The sequence below is a fragment of the Cavia porcellus genome, unplaced genomic scaffold (assembly GCF_034190915.1).
Source record: "Cavia porcellus strain 051 isolate PalLab524CR breed Dunkin Hartley unplaced genomic scaffold, mCavPor4.1 scaffold_17, whole genome shotgun sequence".
NCBI lineage: Eukaryota > Metazoa > Chordata > Mammalia > Rodentia > Caviidae > Cavia > Cavia porcellus.
The window spans coordinates 23,657,273-23,673,986 of NW_026947500.1; the positions used below are offsets into that span (position 1 = coordinate 23,657,273).

General features: G+C 56.3%; 1 protein-coding gene and 1 long non-coding RNA gene across 3 annotated transcripts; one reads left to right on the forward strand and one right to left on the reverse strand.

Annotated features, from left to right (window-relative positions):
* On the forward strand, positions 1 to 13,820 carry LOC134470876 (uncharacterized). Its single transcript, XR_010040073.1, has 2 exons — positions 1 to 221; positions 3,798 to 13,820. It is a non-coding gene; the product is annotated as an uncharacterized LOC134470876 (long non-coding RNA).
* On the reverse strand, positions 3,227 to 16,461 carry Pygm (glycogen phosphorylase, muscle associated). 2 transcript variants are annotated; one of them, XM_003468207.4, is made up of 20 exons: positions 16,127 to 16,461; positions 15,034 to 15,135; positions 14,876 to 14,954; positions 14,685 to 14,788; positions 14,285 to 14,416; positions 12,719 to 12,830; positions 12,545 to 12,627; positions 12,053 to 12,196; positions 11,772 to 11,864; positions 11,460 to 11,606; positions 11,134 to 11,297; positions 10,810 to 10,924; positions 10,088 to 10,189; positions 9,672 to 9,819; positions 9,316 to 9,374; positions 9,043 to 9,184; positions 8,435 to 8,642; positions 4,422 to 4,556; positions 3,727 to 3,793; positions 3,227 to 3,614 (listed from the first exon to the last, which is right to left on the reverse strand). In XM_003468207.4, exons 1-20 carry the CDS (start codon positions 16,367 to 16,369, stop codon positions 3,465 to 3,467), a joined length of 2,529 nt encoding a protein of 842 aa, XP_003468255.1. In that variant the 5' UTR covers positions 16,370 to 16,461; the 3' UTR covers positions 3,227 to 3,464. The 2 variants fall into 2 exon arrangements, with proteins under 2 accessions (XP_003468255.1, XP_063083538.1); XM_063227468.1 differs by lacking the exon at positions 16,127 to 16,461 and adding an exon at positions 15,447 to 15,466.
* Positions 16,462 to 16,714: the final 253 nt, after the last annotated feature.

The following is a 16,714-nucleotide window of genomic DNA, read 5'->3' on the forward strand; positions in this document are numbered from 1 at the left end:
ACTGGAGAGGCAGAGCGCGAGTCAGCCGAGGCTCCCGCCCGCAGGGGGCGCGGCCCTGGGGCAGGAACGGGGAGGGGCGGGCACGCCCTCTGCCGGCCCGGGGCGGAGTTGCCCACCGTGGCCACTCGGCCACTTGCCGGGCTCAACGGCCCGGCCCGGGATGGTGCAACTCGCTAGTTGGGAAACGGATCTGCCAAGAAGCTTCCGGCCCACCCTCCGAGGTGAGGAAGGGCCGAGGAGTCGGCCGCGGGGATGGGACGAGTCCAGACTCCAGGGGTTGACTGGTGCCCCAGCCCCACTCCTGCAGACCCTCTGCGGCTCACCCCTGCTCCTCCAAGGCACCTGCAGCGCCCCACAGTTCGGCTCTGCGCCCCTCCCTCCTTCCTCCCTCCTCTGCCTCCCTTCCCCCGCAGGGTTATTTTGGGAACCCAGGGCCTGAGGGGACCTCGGAGGAATTTCTCCCTAGGATGGGAGGGGGAAGAGAGAACCCAGGCGTCCTACCCACAAGGCCCCCTCCCCGGCGCCTGCGAAGAGGGGGCGGGGCATCGGCAGCCCCCAGGGGCCTGCCCTGGTGAAGCAGGCCGGAGAGGAACATTCCTGGGGCGGGAGTGGGGGGTAGCCTCCAGGCGTCAGCGGGAAGCCTGAGCTTGGGAACCACGAGCTCCCAAGCCATCTCCAGGAAAGCCCGGGGTCCAGGCTCCGCCCTTCCAGTGGGCCATCTTCTTCCAACCCGGAATCCTGACCCCAGACCCCTAGGCTGCAGACGTGAACTGTGAGTAGAGTAGTGTGCCCAGAAGGGGGCGTTAGAACCGTGGGGGTAGCCATTGCGGATAGGACACCTCCAGCAACTCGGGTCACTGGGGAGGCTAGGCGCACTCCTGCAGGGACACCCGTTCCACACCCAAGGTATTTTCCGGAGGCCAGGGACCAAAGTTAGATACGCTTTGCACACGCTGCAGGGCATATGCATTCGCCCCTGTCCTCTGTCTCAGACAATGCCACCAGCACGCTGGACACACCTGCACCGAGGAGCCCCCAAGCACACACACCCAGCTCATCTACCCCAGTGCAAACCCCAATGGACGAGGTTACCTCGCGGGCCTAATGTCCACTTGAACAAAGCCAGCTCTAGTCCCGCGGCCAAGGGGGCGCTGACATCTGCACACGTGTGCACACGCGCAAGATAGTGCATCTTCACGCATGCACTCTCCCACCATGCACACACTCCCGTGGGTGCGCACACGCCCATTACGCCGCCCCTTCCCCCCTTCGTCCGAGGTCTAGGGCTGGCCCTGATTCCCATCACTTCACCCTGCAAAGCCTCGCCCCATAAAAGGGTACGGTACCCCCACACATGCTCCCCCCCCCCCGTGCTGGGGTAAAAGAGCTCCTCTACGGAGTTCTCAGACGGACTTTCCCTCGAACAGTCCACAGCCATTCCTACCAGGTTCTGCTGCTTCCTCGCTGTGACCTTGAAAATCACTTGGCCTCTCTGAGCCTCAATTTTCCCATCTGTCAAATGGGTTTTTGCAGGCGAGGCCCCGGCTGAACGTGGCTGAGAAAAGCCAGGGGCACAAAGGGTGGTCCAAAATGCCCCAGCTCTCCGCATCACTCCGCAGGCTCCCTATCAGCCGTCCCCGCCCGCCTGCTCCCCCCACTCGGTCCCCTTCTGGGCCCCGTGCCCCGCCCGCACTCGCTCACTCACTCTTGGGACACGCTGCTGTGAGCCCGCGCCCAGCCCGGCCCGGCCCAGCCCGGCCCGCGCCACTACAGTGCGCTCCCGCCCGCCGGCCTCGCTGCGGCTGCGGCTGCCGCCCGCTCTCCGCGCCGCGGCCCAGCGCCCCGCCGCCCCGCCCCCACCCCGCCCTCCGCTCCGCGCTGAGCTGCGCACCGCCGGCGGCGCCTCCTCCACCGGGGCTCCCCCTTGCCCCGCACGCGGCGGCCCCTGCGGCAGCTTAACCCCTCCCCTGCCGCGCCGCCACGGAGGCCGGGGCCGCAGGAGGGGGGCTGCGCCAGGGACCGGCGAGGCCGGGCGAGCGCGGGCACGCGGAGGGGGAAACTCCTGTCAGACCCCTCCCCCACCCCGGACGCCCCCGGGCCGCCGGCCCGCCTGGGTGTTGGACGGAGGAAGCCGGGAGGGGCAGGAAGCGGACTGCGGTGGGGAAGGGGCGCCCCGCCCAGCCCCCGGCCCGGGTTCCTGTTTTCAAGACAAACCGTTCCCACGGGGCGAGCCCGGCCCCAAGCAGGGCGTCTTCCTGCGGGCGGCGCGGGCACCTGCGCGGTGAAGGTCGGGGCGAGGGGCAGCGGGTCCTGGTGAAAGCTGGGGAGGGGCCAGGATGAGCGGGAGCGTTTCAGGGAGAGGGGCCTGCGTGCTACCTGGCACCGCGGCCTCAATATCTGGGGGTGGGGCAAGGCGCCCCGGTTCACACCGGAGGGTGGCAGAGAGGGGGCGGCTGCCGGCGGCTGGTGGCGTCTGCACATCTGGGAGGCTGGAAGCCAGTGCCCCGGCAAGGAGGAACTTGGGGTAGCAGCCACAGGCAGTTGGGGTCCCCACAAACCAGACTTGGGGGACCGGTAACAGTTTCCGGCCGTTTGGGTTCAAATACACTCAGTGTGAAACCACGGGCCCCAAACCTCCCTTCTGAGGCCGGCCCCTCCCTGCCTCGTGCCTGGGAGCAGGACACCCCCGCCCCACGCACACTTCAGTCTCGGTACTGAGAACACCAGAAACGGCCTCAGTGATGAAAGGGGGCGACAGTGGCCTAGCCTAAATGCTCTGGGAACGCCTCTGCCCTAACACTCCCCAGACTTTGGACAGAGCAAGCCACCTGCTAAGAGACCCTAAACCGCCGCAGTGGGGCGGAGCTAAGGGCGGACCCTAAAGGCACCAAGCATCCATAGGCCCCGCCTCCCCGAGCCTGGATCGCTGTTGTCCCGGAGGCACAGCCAGAGTCCCGGCTCCCAGCCCTGGTGACTCCCACCCAGGCAGACGCCCCGCCCCCGGCCAGTCAGGCCGGCCGCTGACCTAGTATGGACACAGCACTGGGAAGAGACGAGTAGAGGTGCCGCCCAGAAAGGGGCTGAACCGTAGGCCCCACCTCCATGGAACCCCTCCCCTAGAATGCACCTGCTGGGGTTGGGGGCAAATAGGAGGGTGTTCGAGCAGCTGCTGGTGTGGCCGCCTAGAGCTAAAAATATTTCCCAACAGAGAAAAGAATAAGGAGGCTCCCAAGGAGAATGGATTTATTGGGGAGTGGGTGCAGTTGGTCAGACCCCATAAATAAGAGGGATGGGGACCGATGCTAAGAAGAGGGCAGTGTCCTTTACCACGCTGGACACTGGTACCTACAGGCTGGGAAAATGAGGGTTCCAGAAAGGGGCTTAGAGACCTAGCAGCAGTCGCCTGCCCTCTGGAAGAGGAGCTGGGAGGACTCCCAGGGCAGACTGGGGTCTGGTCGGGGTGCTCAGATCTTCTCATCAGGGGCAGGCAGCCGCTGTCGGGAAGGCTCCACGCCCCAGATCTCCCTGGCATACTGTGCGATAGTGCGGTCGCTGGAGAACTTGCCCGAGGTGGCTATGTTCCGGATCACCATCCGTGTCCACTCCCTTGGGTTCTGCAGCCAAATGGGAGCTCTGGGTTCACTCTGCCAGCAGGATCCCCATTTTCTCCCTCATCCGAGCCAGGACTGCCCAAGACCTGCCAAGTCCTGGCCCAGGACCCCTCACCTTGTACAGATTACTGACTTTCTCCTGGCATTTAATGTAGTCCTCATAATCTGCAAAAACTTTGAACCTAGAGAGCAAAGGAGAGGTAAGAAGCTCCACAAAGTCAACAGCCAAGCCCATTCTGTCCAGTGGACATCTGGAGACCTGGAGAACCATGCTGCTTCCCAGGGAGGTTGGTAAGCAGAGTGTGGTGGCGCACACCTATAATCCCAGCATTTGGGAGACTGAGGCAGGAGGATCGCCATGAGCTTGAGGCTAGCCTGGACTACAGAACAACATCCTGTCTCAAGGGGCTGGGGTTTTAGCTCAGTGGCATAAGCATCTGCCTTGCAAGCAGGCAGTTGTGAATTTGATCCCCAGTACCAATAAAAAGGAAAAAGACAAAAAAAAAAAAAAAGTGAAAGATCCTGTCTCAAAAAAACAAAGCTGGGCATGGTGGCACTTAGTAGGATTGCTGAGTTCAAGGGCAGCCTAGGTTTCACAGTAAACTCAAGGCCAGCCTGAACTACATAGCAAGATCCTGTCTCAGAAAACAAACAACAACAACAAAAATAAAGTAAAATTTAAAAAAAACTCCAAAGGAGCCTGGTGGCAACTGCAGGGACCCAATCCTACCTCCCCACCCCCACCACATGCCTGCCCAGCCCAGCAGCCCCAGCTGCGTGGTAGCCTCCCCCCACTATGTCCCCCCTCACCGATCATGGTGCATGAGCATGTTGACAATGTCCTTGAACAAGTCAGGCTGTTTAGGGGAGAAGAAGCCACTGCTTAGCTGCTCGATGATCTGTCGGAGCTCAGGAATGCGGTCATAGTACTCCTGGGCATTGTACCTGCAGGGCAGAGCTCCATCAGCTGGTGCTTGCTCCAGGGATCCAGAAAGTCCCAAGCCTCGGCCTGCCGCTGCCCTCCCTGGAGCTGCCACCCAAGCCCGCTCTGGAGGTCCTTCCTCACCACTCCTCTCCCTTCCCGGCTCATTTTTCCTTCCCTACTTTGATGATGAAGAAACTCAGGCCTGGAGGAAACAAAAAGGTAATGCTTAAAAAGCCACAGGCCCTACAAAAGAGGGCTCTTACAGGCGTGCACGCATGCACCACCATTGTGTCCCCTCCATGACGGACTGGGGCTGAGGTGTGGCTCAAGCATAGGACGCTTGCCTAGCAAGCACAAGGCCCTTGGTTCCATTCCCAACACCACCAAAAAACCACCATGACTATCTTTTCTCCGCCAGTGTCCTAACCCCATCCCTGGCCTAGCCGTTGGCTATAGGAGGCACCAGCAGACACATTCTCGGAAGGGCCTGCTCAGCTCAGCCAGTCCCGCCGAGCTCATCACAGGCCTTGTGCCAACTTTCTTCCTCTTGTTGGTTTGTTCTTTGAGACAGAATCTCACTATGTAGTCCAGGCAGGCCAGCAGGCCTCAAATTCACTACATGGCTCAGGCGAGCCTCAGGCTTATGATCCTCCTGCCTCAGCCTCTGGAATTACAAGCAGGTGTCATCATACCCAACTTGCCTCCACTTTCTAAGGCAGCACAACCCCTCCCTCAGGATCAAAATCCCTCCCCATGCCAGCCTGGTCCCCTTCACCGCAAGTGCTCTTCCAGTGAGATACCAAGACCTCTTCCATGTCTCTGACCCCAGTCCTCTGAGCTATTCAGCTACAGGTGACTCCTCTGCCTACAGTGTCAGCTCCCACTCTGGTCCCCACCTGCGCCCTGAAACCCAGCCTTCATCCTGCAGTCAGAATTATTCTAAAGCCTCAGCCAAAACACTGGAGAGTATGCTCAAAACATCTCACAGCCACCTGTTCCCCAAGGACAGTCTGCGCTTTCTAGTCAAGCCCCACAGAAATTCCTTGCAGCATTGAATACCAGCTCTCCTAAGTCATGATGGGGGCATAATGGCACCAACTTTCTGGGAAGCAATTTGGATCTCCGTGTTAGAGCCTCAAGAACTTGTGCTTAAAGCTGGATGTGGTGGCACACACCTGTAATCCCAGCACTCAGGAGGTTGAGGCAGGAGGATCATGAGTTCGAGACCAGCCTGGGCTACAGAGTGCTCAAGGCCAACCCAAACTGCATAGAGAGACCCTGTCTCAAAAGGACCAGAAAGCAAGCAAGCAAGCAAGCAAGTGAAAGAAAGAAAGAAACAAACAAACAAAGAAAAAAAAAAAGAAAGAAAGAAAGGGAGGAAGAGAAAAAAACAACTGGGATGGTGGAAAGGAGAAAAGAAAGAAGGGAAAACATAACTATACTACTAATCTCTGTTAGTCCGTCAAAAAGAACAATTTGTGATTTCATTAATTGATGATTGTTTTCAGCTATTTTATAATCTGAGCAACTACTTTGAAGATAATGCAAAATATATTAACCATTGTTAATCTCCTATATTGTTTTGAAATTCTGTATCATTTTTATTCTTTATTCAGTTTTTTAAAAATACAAAGGATTAGGGATGTAGGTCAGTGATAGAGCATCCCTTCTGTCTAATTACCAGTGCCACAAAAAAAAAAAAAAATAAAGAAAATTGGAGTTGGGGATTTAGTTCAGTGGCATAAGCACCTGCCTTGCAAGCAGGTGGTTGTGAGTTCAATCCCCGGTACCGATAAAAACATAAAAAATTAAAATAAATTGAAATAAATTCATTCTTAACCACCCACCTACATACAATATCCTATTCTAATTCTTTTAAGGAAGTAATCATGGCTGTAAACATAGATGCAAAAAGTTGTTCACTGAAGTACTATTTAGACTAACAGGCTTAATCAACCTGAATACCCAGCCATATGATATTGGTTAAACAGTATGTCATGGTTAGCCAAGCATGGTGCTGCACTCTGTAATCCCAGCACTGGGCGAGCTGAGGCAGGAGGATTGCTGCGAGTTCAAGGGCAGCCCAGGCTACATAGTGAGTTCAGGATCAGCCTGAACTGCATAGGGAGACCCTGTCTCAAAAAAGGAAAGAGAAAGGTGGGAGAGAGACAGAGATAAAGACAGAGACAAAAACAGAAACAGAGACAGAGACAGAATGAGAAGGAAAGGAAAGGAAAGGAGAGGAGAGGAAAGACTAGAAAAGGAAAGAGAAAAAAAGAAAAAGAAACGAAAAGGCTGAGGATGTAGCTAAGTGTAGGGACCTGGATTCAGTCCTCAGTACTGCAAATACCAATACTACTGCTACTACTAATAATGTGCCATACCCATAGGGTGCAATCCTATATGATTTTTTGAGATGGTCTCACTATGCAGCCTAGGCTGGCCTTAAAGTCTGCCTCACAAATGCAGAAATTACAGGCATGCACCACCACTCCCAGCATATATGACTTGTTTTGTTTGTTTGTTTGAGACAGGGTCTGGCTGTGTGGTTCAGGCTGGCCTTGAACTCACTATGGAGCCCAGGTTGGCCTGAAACTTGGGGGACTCCCCACCTCAGCCTCCTGAGTGCTGGGGTCACAGACATGCAGCACCACACCTGGCTCTATATACATATTTACAATATTTTTGAAGACTAATGACATGAGAGGTGGGTATGGAGGCTCGGGAGGCTGAGGCAGGAGGAACACAAAGGAGGACAAGTTTGCACTCAGACTGGGCAACTTGGTGATTTAGCAAGGCCCTGTCTCAAAGAACAAAATAGCTTTAAACCCACTCTGAGAGTATGAAAAGCAGTTATTTCTCTTTTGTTTTTTATTTTTCTAAGTAATGAGCAGATGTTACTTTTTTGATAATCACATTTAAAAATAAATTTTGGGGGGATTTAGCTCAGTGGTATAAGAGCCTGCCCTTGCAAGTGTGAGGTCATGAGTTCAATCCCCGGTACCAAAAAAAGAGAGAGAAAAAAGAAAGAAAACAAAAGAAAATCTAAAGACAGTGACTAATAGAAAAATAAATTTTGGGAGCCGGGGATTTAGCTCAGCAGCATAAGTGCCTGCCCTGCAAGCGCACAGTCATGAGTTCGATTCTCAGTGCCAAAAAATATAAAAATAAATTTTGGGGCCAGGGGTTTAGCTCAGTGGAACAAGCGCTTGCCTGGCAAGTGTGAGGTCATGAGCTCGATTCCTGGTACCATCCATATAAATAGGTAAATAAATAAATTTTGCTGGAAACTGGTAGTACATGGCTGTAATCTTAGCACTCAGGAGACTGAGGCAAGATAATCACAAGTTTGAGCCAGCCTGGACTATGCAACAAGCTCTAGGCTGACCTGAGCAAGCTATATAGCCAGGATCAAAAACAATTAATGTCAGGAAATTTGTCTCCTCTTATGGCTTTCCAGGAACTAATGATTTAATTTCACCTCCATTTCTGAATAGTATCTCTTGAGACTGGTATAATTTTCTTTCTTTTCCTTCAGTTCTAATTTTGGTTAATTGTGACAGCCTCTCACTTGGTAGTGCAGGCTGACCAGACTCTCTGTGTATCTCAGACTGGCCTCAAGCTTGCAACCCTCCCGCCTCAGCCTCCCCAGTGCTAGGATGACAGGTGTGTACCAGTGGGCTCAGTTCTTTCCTTCCATTCTGTGTTACTTCTTTTATCCCATTAAGTGTATGTGCTGTAAGCTCCCCCAGAAGTTTTTTGGAGGATGTGGGCTTAGTGGTAGAGCACGTTCCCAGCAGACATGGAACTCAGTTCAAGCCCCAGCACTGCCCAAATTTCCATCCCATCCCTGGCAGCCACGCCTCAGCCCTCCTGCCCTGACCCATGCACGGCATACCCCCTCTGGTCAAGCCTGTCCACGTCCTCCACCCGCATGCCGAAGATGAAGAAGTTCTCCTCCCCTGCCTCCTCTGCCATCTCTACGTTGGCCCCATCCATGGTGCCGATGGTCAGAGCCCCGTTGAGCATGAACTTCATGTTGCCCGTGCCTGAGGCCTCCGTGCCCGCTGTGGAGATCTGCTCAGAGAGGTCAGCAGCCGGGATCACTGGAGGACAGCAGTAAGGGGCAGGGTCAGCTCAGGGAACTGTCCTGCCCAAGGTGGGCATAGCCAGATGCAAAGTCCCCTGTGCCCCAACCCTCTGATCCTCACCAACTAATTTCCTATTGCCAGCTTCACCCTTTTGCAATTTATTTTCTTTAACTAGGAATTGAACTCAGGGCCTGGAGCTTGCAGGGCAGTTACTGCCCAATGGAGCTACATCTCTGATTCGTGGTGATTCTTTAATACCTGGAATCCAGCCTGGACCCTGTGTCTACTTCCCCCGGATTCCACGCTGTGCTGCCTGTAATCCCACAGAGGGACACCCTTGCCCAGGAAAGCTTGCTAATGTCTCTCCTGGGGCCCAGTCCATTCGAGCCTCCAGGGTCCCCGCAGCAGCACCCACCTTTTTCAGCCAGTGAGACCCGGTAGTTCTCCAGGAAAATGACTCGAAGGCGGTCGCCCACCACTGGGTCGTGGTTTACCACGTCCCCGATGGCAGTGATGAGTCTGATGATCATCTTGGCCATGTGGTAGCCGGGAGCAGCCTGCGGGGCACAGTGTAGGCTCGGCGCTGAGGCCTTAGCCTCACGCACAACCTGTCCTACTGCTTGGCCAGGCTCATTCCACCAGACGGAGGGCAGCAGTGCAGAGCCCTGGGCCAGGCCTAGCTTCTTACCTTGCCCCCGATCATCACAGTCCGTGGCACAACGAACTTGTTAGGCTCCTTCTTGATGCCTGTGGAGAAGAGAGGGACAGAGGTGGCCGACCACCATCCCACCCCGGCTAGGCGCTCCCAATGGTACCCTGGCAGCCAGCGCCCATGCTAGGAGGCAGCAGCCTGAATTTCCCCAGTCCCTGGCTCTGTGGCTGTCAAGGCCCCATGCTGAGCTTTGGTTTGGCTATCTATGGAATAGGTATCGTTCCCTATCCTAGGAGCTGTCACCAGCCAAGGAGCTACTGATCAGGTAGTGTGTGACCTCCTGGAGGGATACAGAGGGGAGGACTGGGCTGCGTGGTGGTCCCGCCACTCACGGTTGTACAGGGTGATGACATGGAGGCAGTTGAGGAGCTGGCGCTTGTATTCATGAATCCGTTTCACCTGGACATCGAAGAGTGAATTGGGGTTGATGTGGACTTTGTACTCTCTCTCCAGGTACGCAGAGAACTTCAGTTTGTTTTCCTGCAGGGAGGGGAAGGAGAAGGCTCACCAAGATGCTGATGGATGGAAGGTCCTCACTGCCTCCTTCCCGCCAGCCCCAGGAAGGTGGACGGCAGGAGGCTCACTGCTGCCCTCGCCAGGCAGACAGGGCCAGGGCAGATCGGTGGTTACTCTGGTTACTCCTGGCAGGACCTGGGCAGGACAGGCGGGGCAGCTCTATCTGCCCCTCCCCCACTTCCCAAGGGCCACCCCTGGCCCTCGTGGTGTCCCAGGCTGTGGCGCTGCCCACCTGCTTCACTTTGGCCACATCCCTGATAAAGGCTTCATCATCCACATAGGAGAGCAGTTTGCGCAGCTGGTCCAGGTCCGAGATGTACTCCTCCCCGATGCGCTGTGGGCAGGCGGCTCTCAGGAAAACCACACCCTCTGTCACCCTTCTCCCAGACACAGAGGGGTCCCTCTTTTCCAGCTCAGCTGGGCCTGCCACCTGGCTCTGGGATCCTCCCAGCCACTTTCCTGCCATCCCATCTGAGCTCTGGTGGCTGGCCTAACCGGCCCCAGCCACCCCAGCAGGCTTCCCTGGACTCCTGGACTTCTCTCAAGTCCCTTCTACCAGACACTGGCTCCTGCAGTCTCATTTCAGATGGGTCCCACTGAAGTTCCCTCCCTCCTTAGACCAGCACCCCCAGCAGGCTGGCTTTCCTAGCCAGGGCCCCATGAGCCCAGAGGCCGCATGCATGCACTTAAGAAAAGGCACCACCTAGGTACTCGGGATTTAGCTCAGCGGCATAAGCGCCTGCCTTGCAAGCAGGCAGTCGTGAGTTTGATCCCCAGTACCGATAAAAATGAAAAAGACAAAAAAAAAAAAAGAAAGAAAGAAAGAAAAGGCACCACCTATCTTGGGGACACAGTGCAGGATGAATTTCAGCCCTCAACGTTGAGTCCCTGTGCTGTGAGCACAATACCCAAGTGACCCCTGCAGTGCCCTGCAGTGGCTTTACCGCCCCTCACCTCAGCAATGACCTCTGCCAGCCCAGGGTTACACAGAACCAGCCAGCGCCGAGGGGTGATGCCATTGGTCTTATTCTGGAATTTATGAGGCTCCAGCTCATAGAAGTCCTTGAAACTGCAAGGTGGAGGGGGATGCGCATCACCACTCACCCCTACAAGGGCCCTTCTCCCAGAAGCCCCTAGCTCTTCCCGAAAGGGGCTTCTCCTGGGATCCTGTGAGAGGAGGTCACCGGGGACAGGACTGTACTAGAAGGGGCTGTGAGAGTGTGCACTGTCTGTGGGTAGGACCCACTACGGGAGGCTGGGGCTGGAGAATAGGCTCACATGGTCTTCTTGAGGATCTCAGAGTGGATGCGGGCCACACCATTGACTGCATGCGAGCCAGCAATGCACAGGTGCGCCATGTTGATTCGCTTCACCGCACCCTCCTCCACCAGTGACATGCGCCGCAGCCGGTCTACGTCCCCAGGGAAGGAAGCCGCCACTCGCTGTGCCCAAAAGAGCCCAGAACTGGCACCAGAGCCCAAAAACCTTGGTCCCTAGACCCAATCTCCAAGGCTCTGCTCAGAGCTGTGCTCACACCCGAGGCCCCAGATCCTGGCCAGCCACCCTTCCAGCTGCCTACTGGTCATGCCCCCTTCCCGGCTCACATTCAGGAAGCGCTGGTTGATCTCGTAGATGATCTGCAGGTGCCGGGGCAGCAGCGTCTCCAGGAGGTGCACGGGCCAGCGCTCCAGTGCCTCGGGCAGCACCGTGTGGTTGGTGTAGGCACACGTCTTGACAGTTATGTCCCAGGCCTGGCACATGGGGCGGGGCGTAGGATGCTAGGACTGAGCCCTGGGCCGTCTGTACAGCAGCACGGAAGCCACTGCAGAGCCAGGTTCCAGGACCCCTGCCGGGGCCTCCCACTCTCCAACCTGGGAAGGATCCTGAGGCAGAGAACATGAGGCCCTGAAATTCACCTTATCCCACTCCAGCCGCTCCAGATCCACAAGAATCCTCATCAGCTCAGGGATGGCCAAGGACGGGTGGGTGTCGTTGAGCTGGATGGCCACCTGTGTGGGAGGGGCTGTGAGTCAGACGAGGCCCAGACCAAGAGCAAAGGTGACTGTCGTTTGCTTGCTCCTTTGGAGGCTCCCAGAAGGCTGGGGCTGCTCTGGGGCTGAGGAGCTCCTGGGGACAGCTGGGGAGCAGCAGACAAAAGAGGAAGGCTCAGGTCGATTGAAAATCCCAGGCTGGGTACCTTATCAGGGAAGGCGTCGAAGTTTGTGCGCACAGGATCACGGCTGCCGAACTTGGAGGATTTGAAGCGCCGGATGATGTCCTGGAGGGTGGCGGCCACTACGAAGTACTCCTGCTTCAACCGCAGCTCCTTCCCCTCGAAGAACTATGGACAGTACATGTGCCAGGGGTGTGGCCTAAGACTGATGCAGGTGTGGCTAGGAGAGAGCCCACCCACACTAAGACACAGTACCCCACTAAGACCTGGGGGTCTTTGCTCCACTAAGTAACAGTAGGGTTGGGGGGATGGTGTCACAAATGGGGGTACAAAAGGACCGAGAGGATTATGGGTGTCACCTGCCTCTCTAGGAGCCAAGCATCCTCCCACTCTAAGGACTAGGACTAGGGGAACGGGACACACAGTCTATTCCAGTGCAAGGAGGACAGCCACAGCTCCCCTGACCCCTCTCCCTGGGACTCAGGCCTCCAGCCCCCATCCCAAAGGCTGACGCACGTTATCGTTGGGGTACAGCACACGAGAAATGTTCTCAGCCAGGTTTCGATCCAGCACAGCCTGGATATAGCCACCAACATTGACTGAAGGACAAAGAGGAACAGGTTAAGCTGGGGCTGAGCGCAGGCCCGGCCAGGATGGGGCAGGCTTCTGGCTCACAGTGGATGAACTCACAGTCCTTGAGGTTGAAGTCATTGGGAGCTTTGGCAGACCAGAGGCGCATTGTGTTGACAACATTGTTTCGGTAGCCAGGCACGGGTGTGTCATAAGGCATGGCCAGTACCACCTGTGAGGGGCACCTGAGTCAGGAGCTGGCTGGCTGCTGCGTTTGGGAAGCCGGCCCTAGGCACCTGCTTTGTCTGCCACATGGGGCCTCCCTCATCTGCAGGACTGGAACTCAAGAGATAGTTCCTGAATGCTACCAGCTCCTGACCTTGAGGTCTCATCCCAGCCCTGTAAGCAAACTGTCATCTCTCTGAAACTCACCTATAAAGAGGATATGGCCCAACATGGCTCTAGACACCCCCACCTCCTGCCTTGTTCATTTAGTCTGTCATGAGGATTACGGGGAGAAGTAGAGCTACAGAGCTACAACAAGTTCAGAACCTCAGACGGAGCTCACTCTGCAGGGCCAGGCTAAGCCTCCAGCCTGGCTGGGGCAAAAGCAAGGGAATACATTATCCTCAGCCTCAGCCTCATCCTCACGTTTGTTTTTGGTTTTTCTTTTTTTGAGACAGGTCTCACTATGTAACCCAGGCTGGCCTCAAATTCACATCGATCTTCTGGCCTCAGCCTCCTGAGTACAGGAATTGCAGGTGTGTTACCACCTGTAGGTGGAGACACTGGATTCCTGAGAGACTGGAAGAGGGAGGCCAGGTCAGGCTGAAGAGGTTACAGAGGTCCAGTCTCTCCAGAGTCCTTGTCTGGTTGATCACTTAGCTTATTAGCAGTGACTAATGCTGGCCGCACCTCCCATGGCCAGCAAGCATCGGCCTCCCCTCCCTACACGAGAACAGAGCAGAATGGAAGCTGCAGCCCGAAAGAGCCCAGGCTCTGGGGCCAGAGCAGCACTGCAGGCTGCTGCAGCCTCTGCCTGGTGCCATCGGATGAACACCCCATTCTGAAAGCCTAGAGGTTCTGTGCAGCCCACTGGGAAGCTGAGGGCCTGCAGCCCTGGAAAGAGGATTGCCTGGACAGGGTCTTGGATGCCTACTTTGGCTTTATGCCCCCTATAACTTGCTGTGTAATTTTGAACAAGTCAATTTCAAGTCTGGAAGCCTTAACTGCCTCCTGTCTCCTTTATGACCTGTTATATTGCTTTCATCCCACTCTGGGCAGGCTGGCAGTGGGAAGTAAAATCACCTGATAGTCCTTTATATTTTGTTTTGTTTTGACTTTTTGTTTTGAGACAGGGTCTCTCTATGTAATTCAAGCTGGCTTTGAATTCACTATGCAGCCCAGGCTGGCCTCAAACTTGCAGGGATCCTCTTGCCTTAGCCTCCTAAGTGCTGAGATTACAGGCATGGACCACCATGCCCTGCTATTTCTATGTATTGACCTTGACCTGGCCTCTGTGACTCTGACTCTAGCCTTTCCTCTGGCTGTGTGTCATCTTATATGAGTCACCCAACACCTATGAGCCTCAGTGTCTTCTGTTGTTAAACAGCACTGAGTCCAGTACCCTCTGGGCTCTCTCCCTGCAGTCACTTTGTCTTCTGCCCAGCCCTTCCTCCTCCTCACCTGTGTGTTCACCCACTTGGCCCCCTGGCTGCTGTGTTCCACATGGCCATAGAAGTGCACAGGCAGCGTGAACTCAGGACGGGCCTTCTCCCAGGGGTTGCCATAGCGAAGCCAGTCGTCAGCCTCCTCCATCTGCACCACAGGCAGGCAGGGAAAAGGAAGGCAGTGTCACAGCCTGACACTCAGGCCACGGCAGGTGATGGGGCAGGACAGCAGAAATGGCCTGGGAGGCCCTGGTCAGGTGGGCTCTCCAGCGGAACATAGTAGGTCTCCAGCAGGCCATAGAGTGAAGAGGAGGGGCAAGTCTGAGGGACTCTGGACCCGCCCCTCTGTGCGTGGCCCAATGAGCAGGGCGCTCACCTGTCAGCCCCCGCTGTGGCCCAATGAGCAGGCTGCTCACCTGCCAACCCCCGCTGATCTTCTGGTTAAAAATCCCAAACTCATAGCGGATCCCGTAGCCATAGGCGGCTAGGCCCAGGGTTGCCATGGAGTCCAGAAAGCAGGCTGAGGGGGGGGGGTCAGGGAGGTAGATGTCAGGGACCCAGAGAAAGGAATTCTCTGCCCCTCACCCCTGCCCGCTAAGCTGCCCACCTGCCAGCCGGCCCAGGCCTCCGTTGCCCAGTCCCGCATCTTCCTCTATTTCTTCCAGCTCCTCCATGTCCAGGCCCAGCTGGGGTGACAGGTGGCAGCAGTCAGTGCCAAGTGCCCTCAGAAGAGCCCCCCAATCCTTAAGGCCCCCGCTCCCACACCTGATAGGTGGCCTCATCACAGGCGTTCTCCAAGGCCAGGTTCACCATGGTGTTCTGCAGTGTGCGTCCCATGTAGAACTCCAAGGACAGGTAGTAGATCCTCTGTCCGGGCCAGGCAGAGTGACAGGAAAGTGGGGTCAGGGCTGCCCACAGACACTCAGCGGGGCCCTGCTGGGCCTGAACTGCTCTCGCCCTCCTATCCCATTCTCAGGTTCTAGCATGTCCCTTCTGTGTCCCCAGTGCCCCCCACCCCGCCCTAAGAGGAACCATCTTAGACTTCAGAGCCCAGCAGCTAAGGCTTTGCTCCCAACATTCTCCTGACTTTGGACCAACATGTTTTCTCTCTGGCCTCAATTTCCCATCTGGAGAATGGGGCTGGCTAGAAAGATGGGGTCCCCTTCCATCACACACACCTCAACAGCTCCTCAAGGGATCAGGACATAGAAAAGCACTTCCAAGTGCTCCCTTTGAGGACAAAGCCCAGGAAAAAAAAGTCCTCTGTTCAAGGTCACACAATGACTCAGGGCTGGAGGCCAATGCCTCCAGGCCATGCAGTGCCCGGGTCCTCTTTGGCCTCAAACTTAAAGGCCTGAGAAGCAGATGGAGTAGACTGCAGACTGGAGGATGCTCAGGGCATCTGGCCTTCCAATTCCTGGGTCCCCTCCCGGCTCCTCCCCTCCCCCACTCTCAGCGTGGGGTGTTAGGTTGCTGACATTTACCACTGACCCACCAGACACTTGATCCCTGCCACCCCAGCCGCACCCTGCCCATAGCCTAGGCATACCACACACACATTTGATGACACATCTCTCTACCCTGAGTCCCTCTACCCTGGGTCCGAGCCAGGTTACAAGCGCCTTTCTGCCCACCAGTGAATGCAGGAGCTAAGTCTTTGCAAACAGCCTTAATACCCTCAGCAACCCCCTCCCAGTTGGCTCTCTCCCCTTCGGTTGCCCCAGCAACCCTTGCTCCCAGCCCCCTTGCATCCCCCAACTCCAGGACACGGAGCAAACACCTATTTTGCTGCGGAAGCCCACAGTCTCCCAGCTCCCTGGCAGGAACCCCACCCAGCCCCTTCCTCGCTCTGCAACACCTTGGGGTCCTTCTCATAGTAGTGCTGCTGTGTGCGGATCCAGCGCCCAACGAGGTGGTCGCGCACAGTGTGGGCCAGTGCAAAGTAGTAGTCTCTTGGGGTGGCCACGTTTCGGTCCTTGACCAGCGTGAAGTGGAGGTGGCGGTTGAAGTTCTTCTTCAGTTCAGTCACATTCTCCACGCCAGCCAGGCCACGCACACTGATCTGCTTTCTCCTCTCCTGGTCTGACAGGGGCCGGGACATGGCTGCAGGAGGGTGGGCTGGACAGACGGATGAGTGGACAGAGGGCTGGCCTTGAGGGTGCCTCCAGCCAGGAAGTGGAGTTCCTGAGCCCTGAGGGGCTTTAAAGCCAGGCTCAGGGCAGCATGCCCCGCCTCCCACAGCCAGGGGAGGGTATTGGTTAGGCCACCAGGGAGCTATTTTGAGGGCAAGAGGAAGAGAAGAGGGGAGGGAGGGGTGAGCCTTCTGTGCACCGGGCCTGGCCTTGCCTGTTCATGGCTGGTGGTGGCCCGCTTCCTCCAGACGCTGCAAACAGGGGCCTCTGTCTTTGGTCCTGTCCCTGCCTTTTGTAGGGTTAAGGACAAGAAG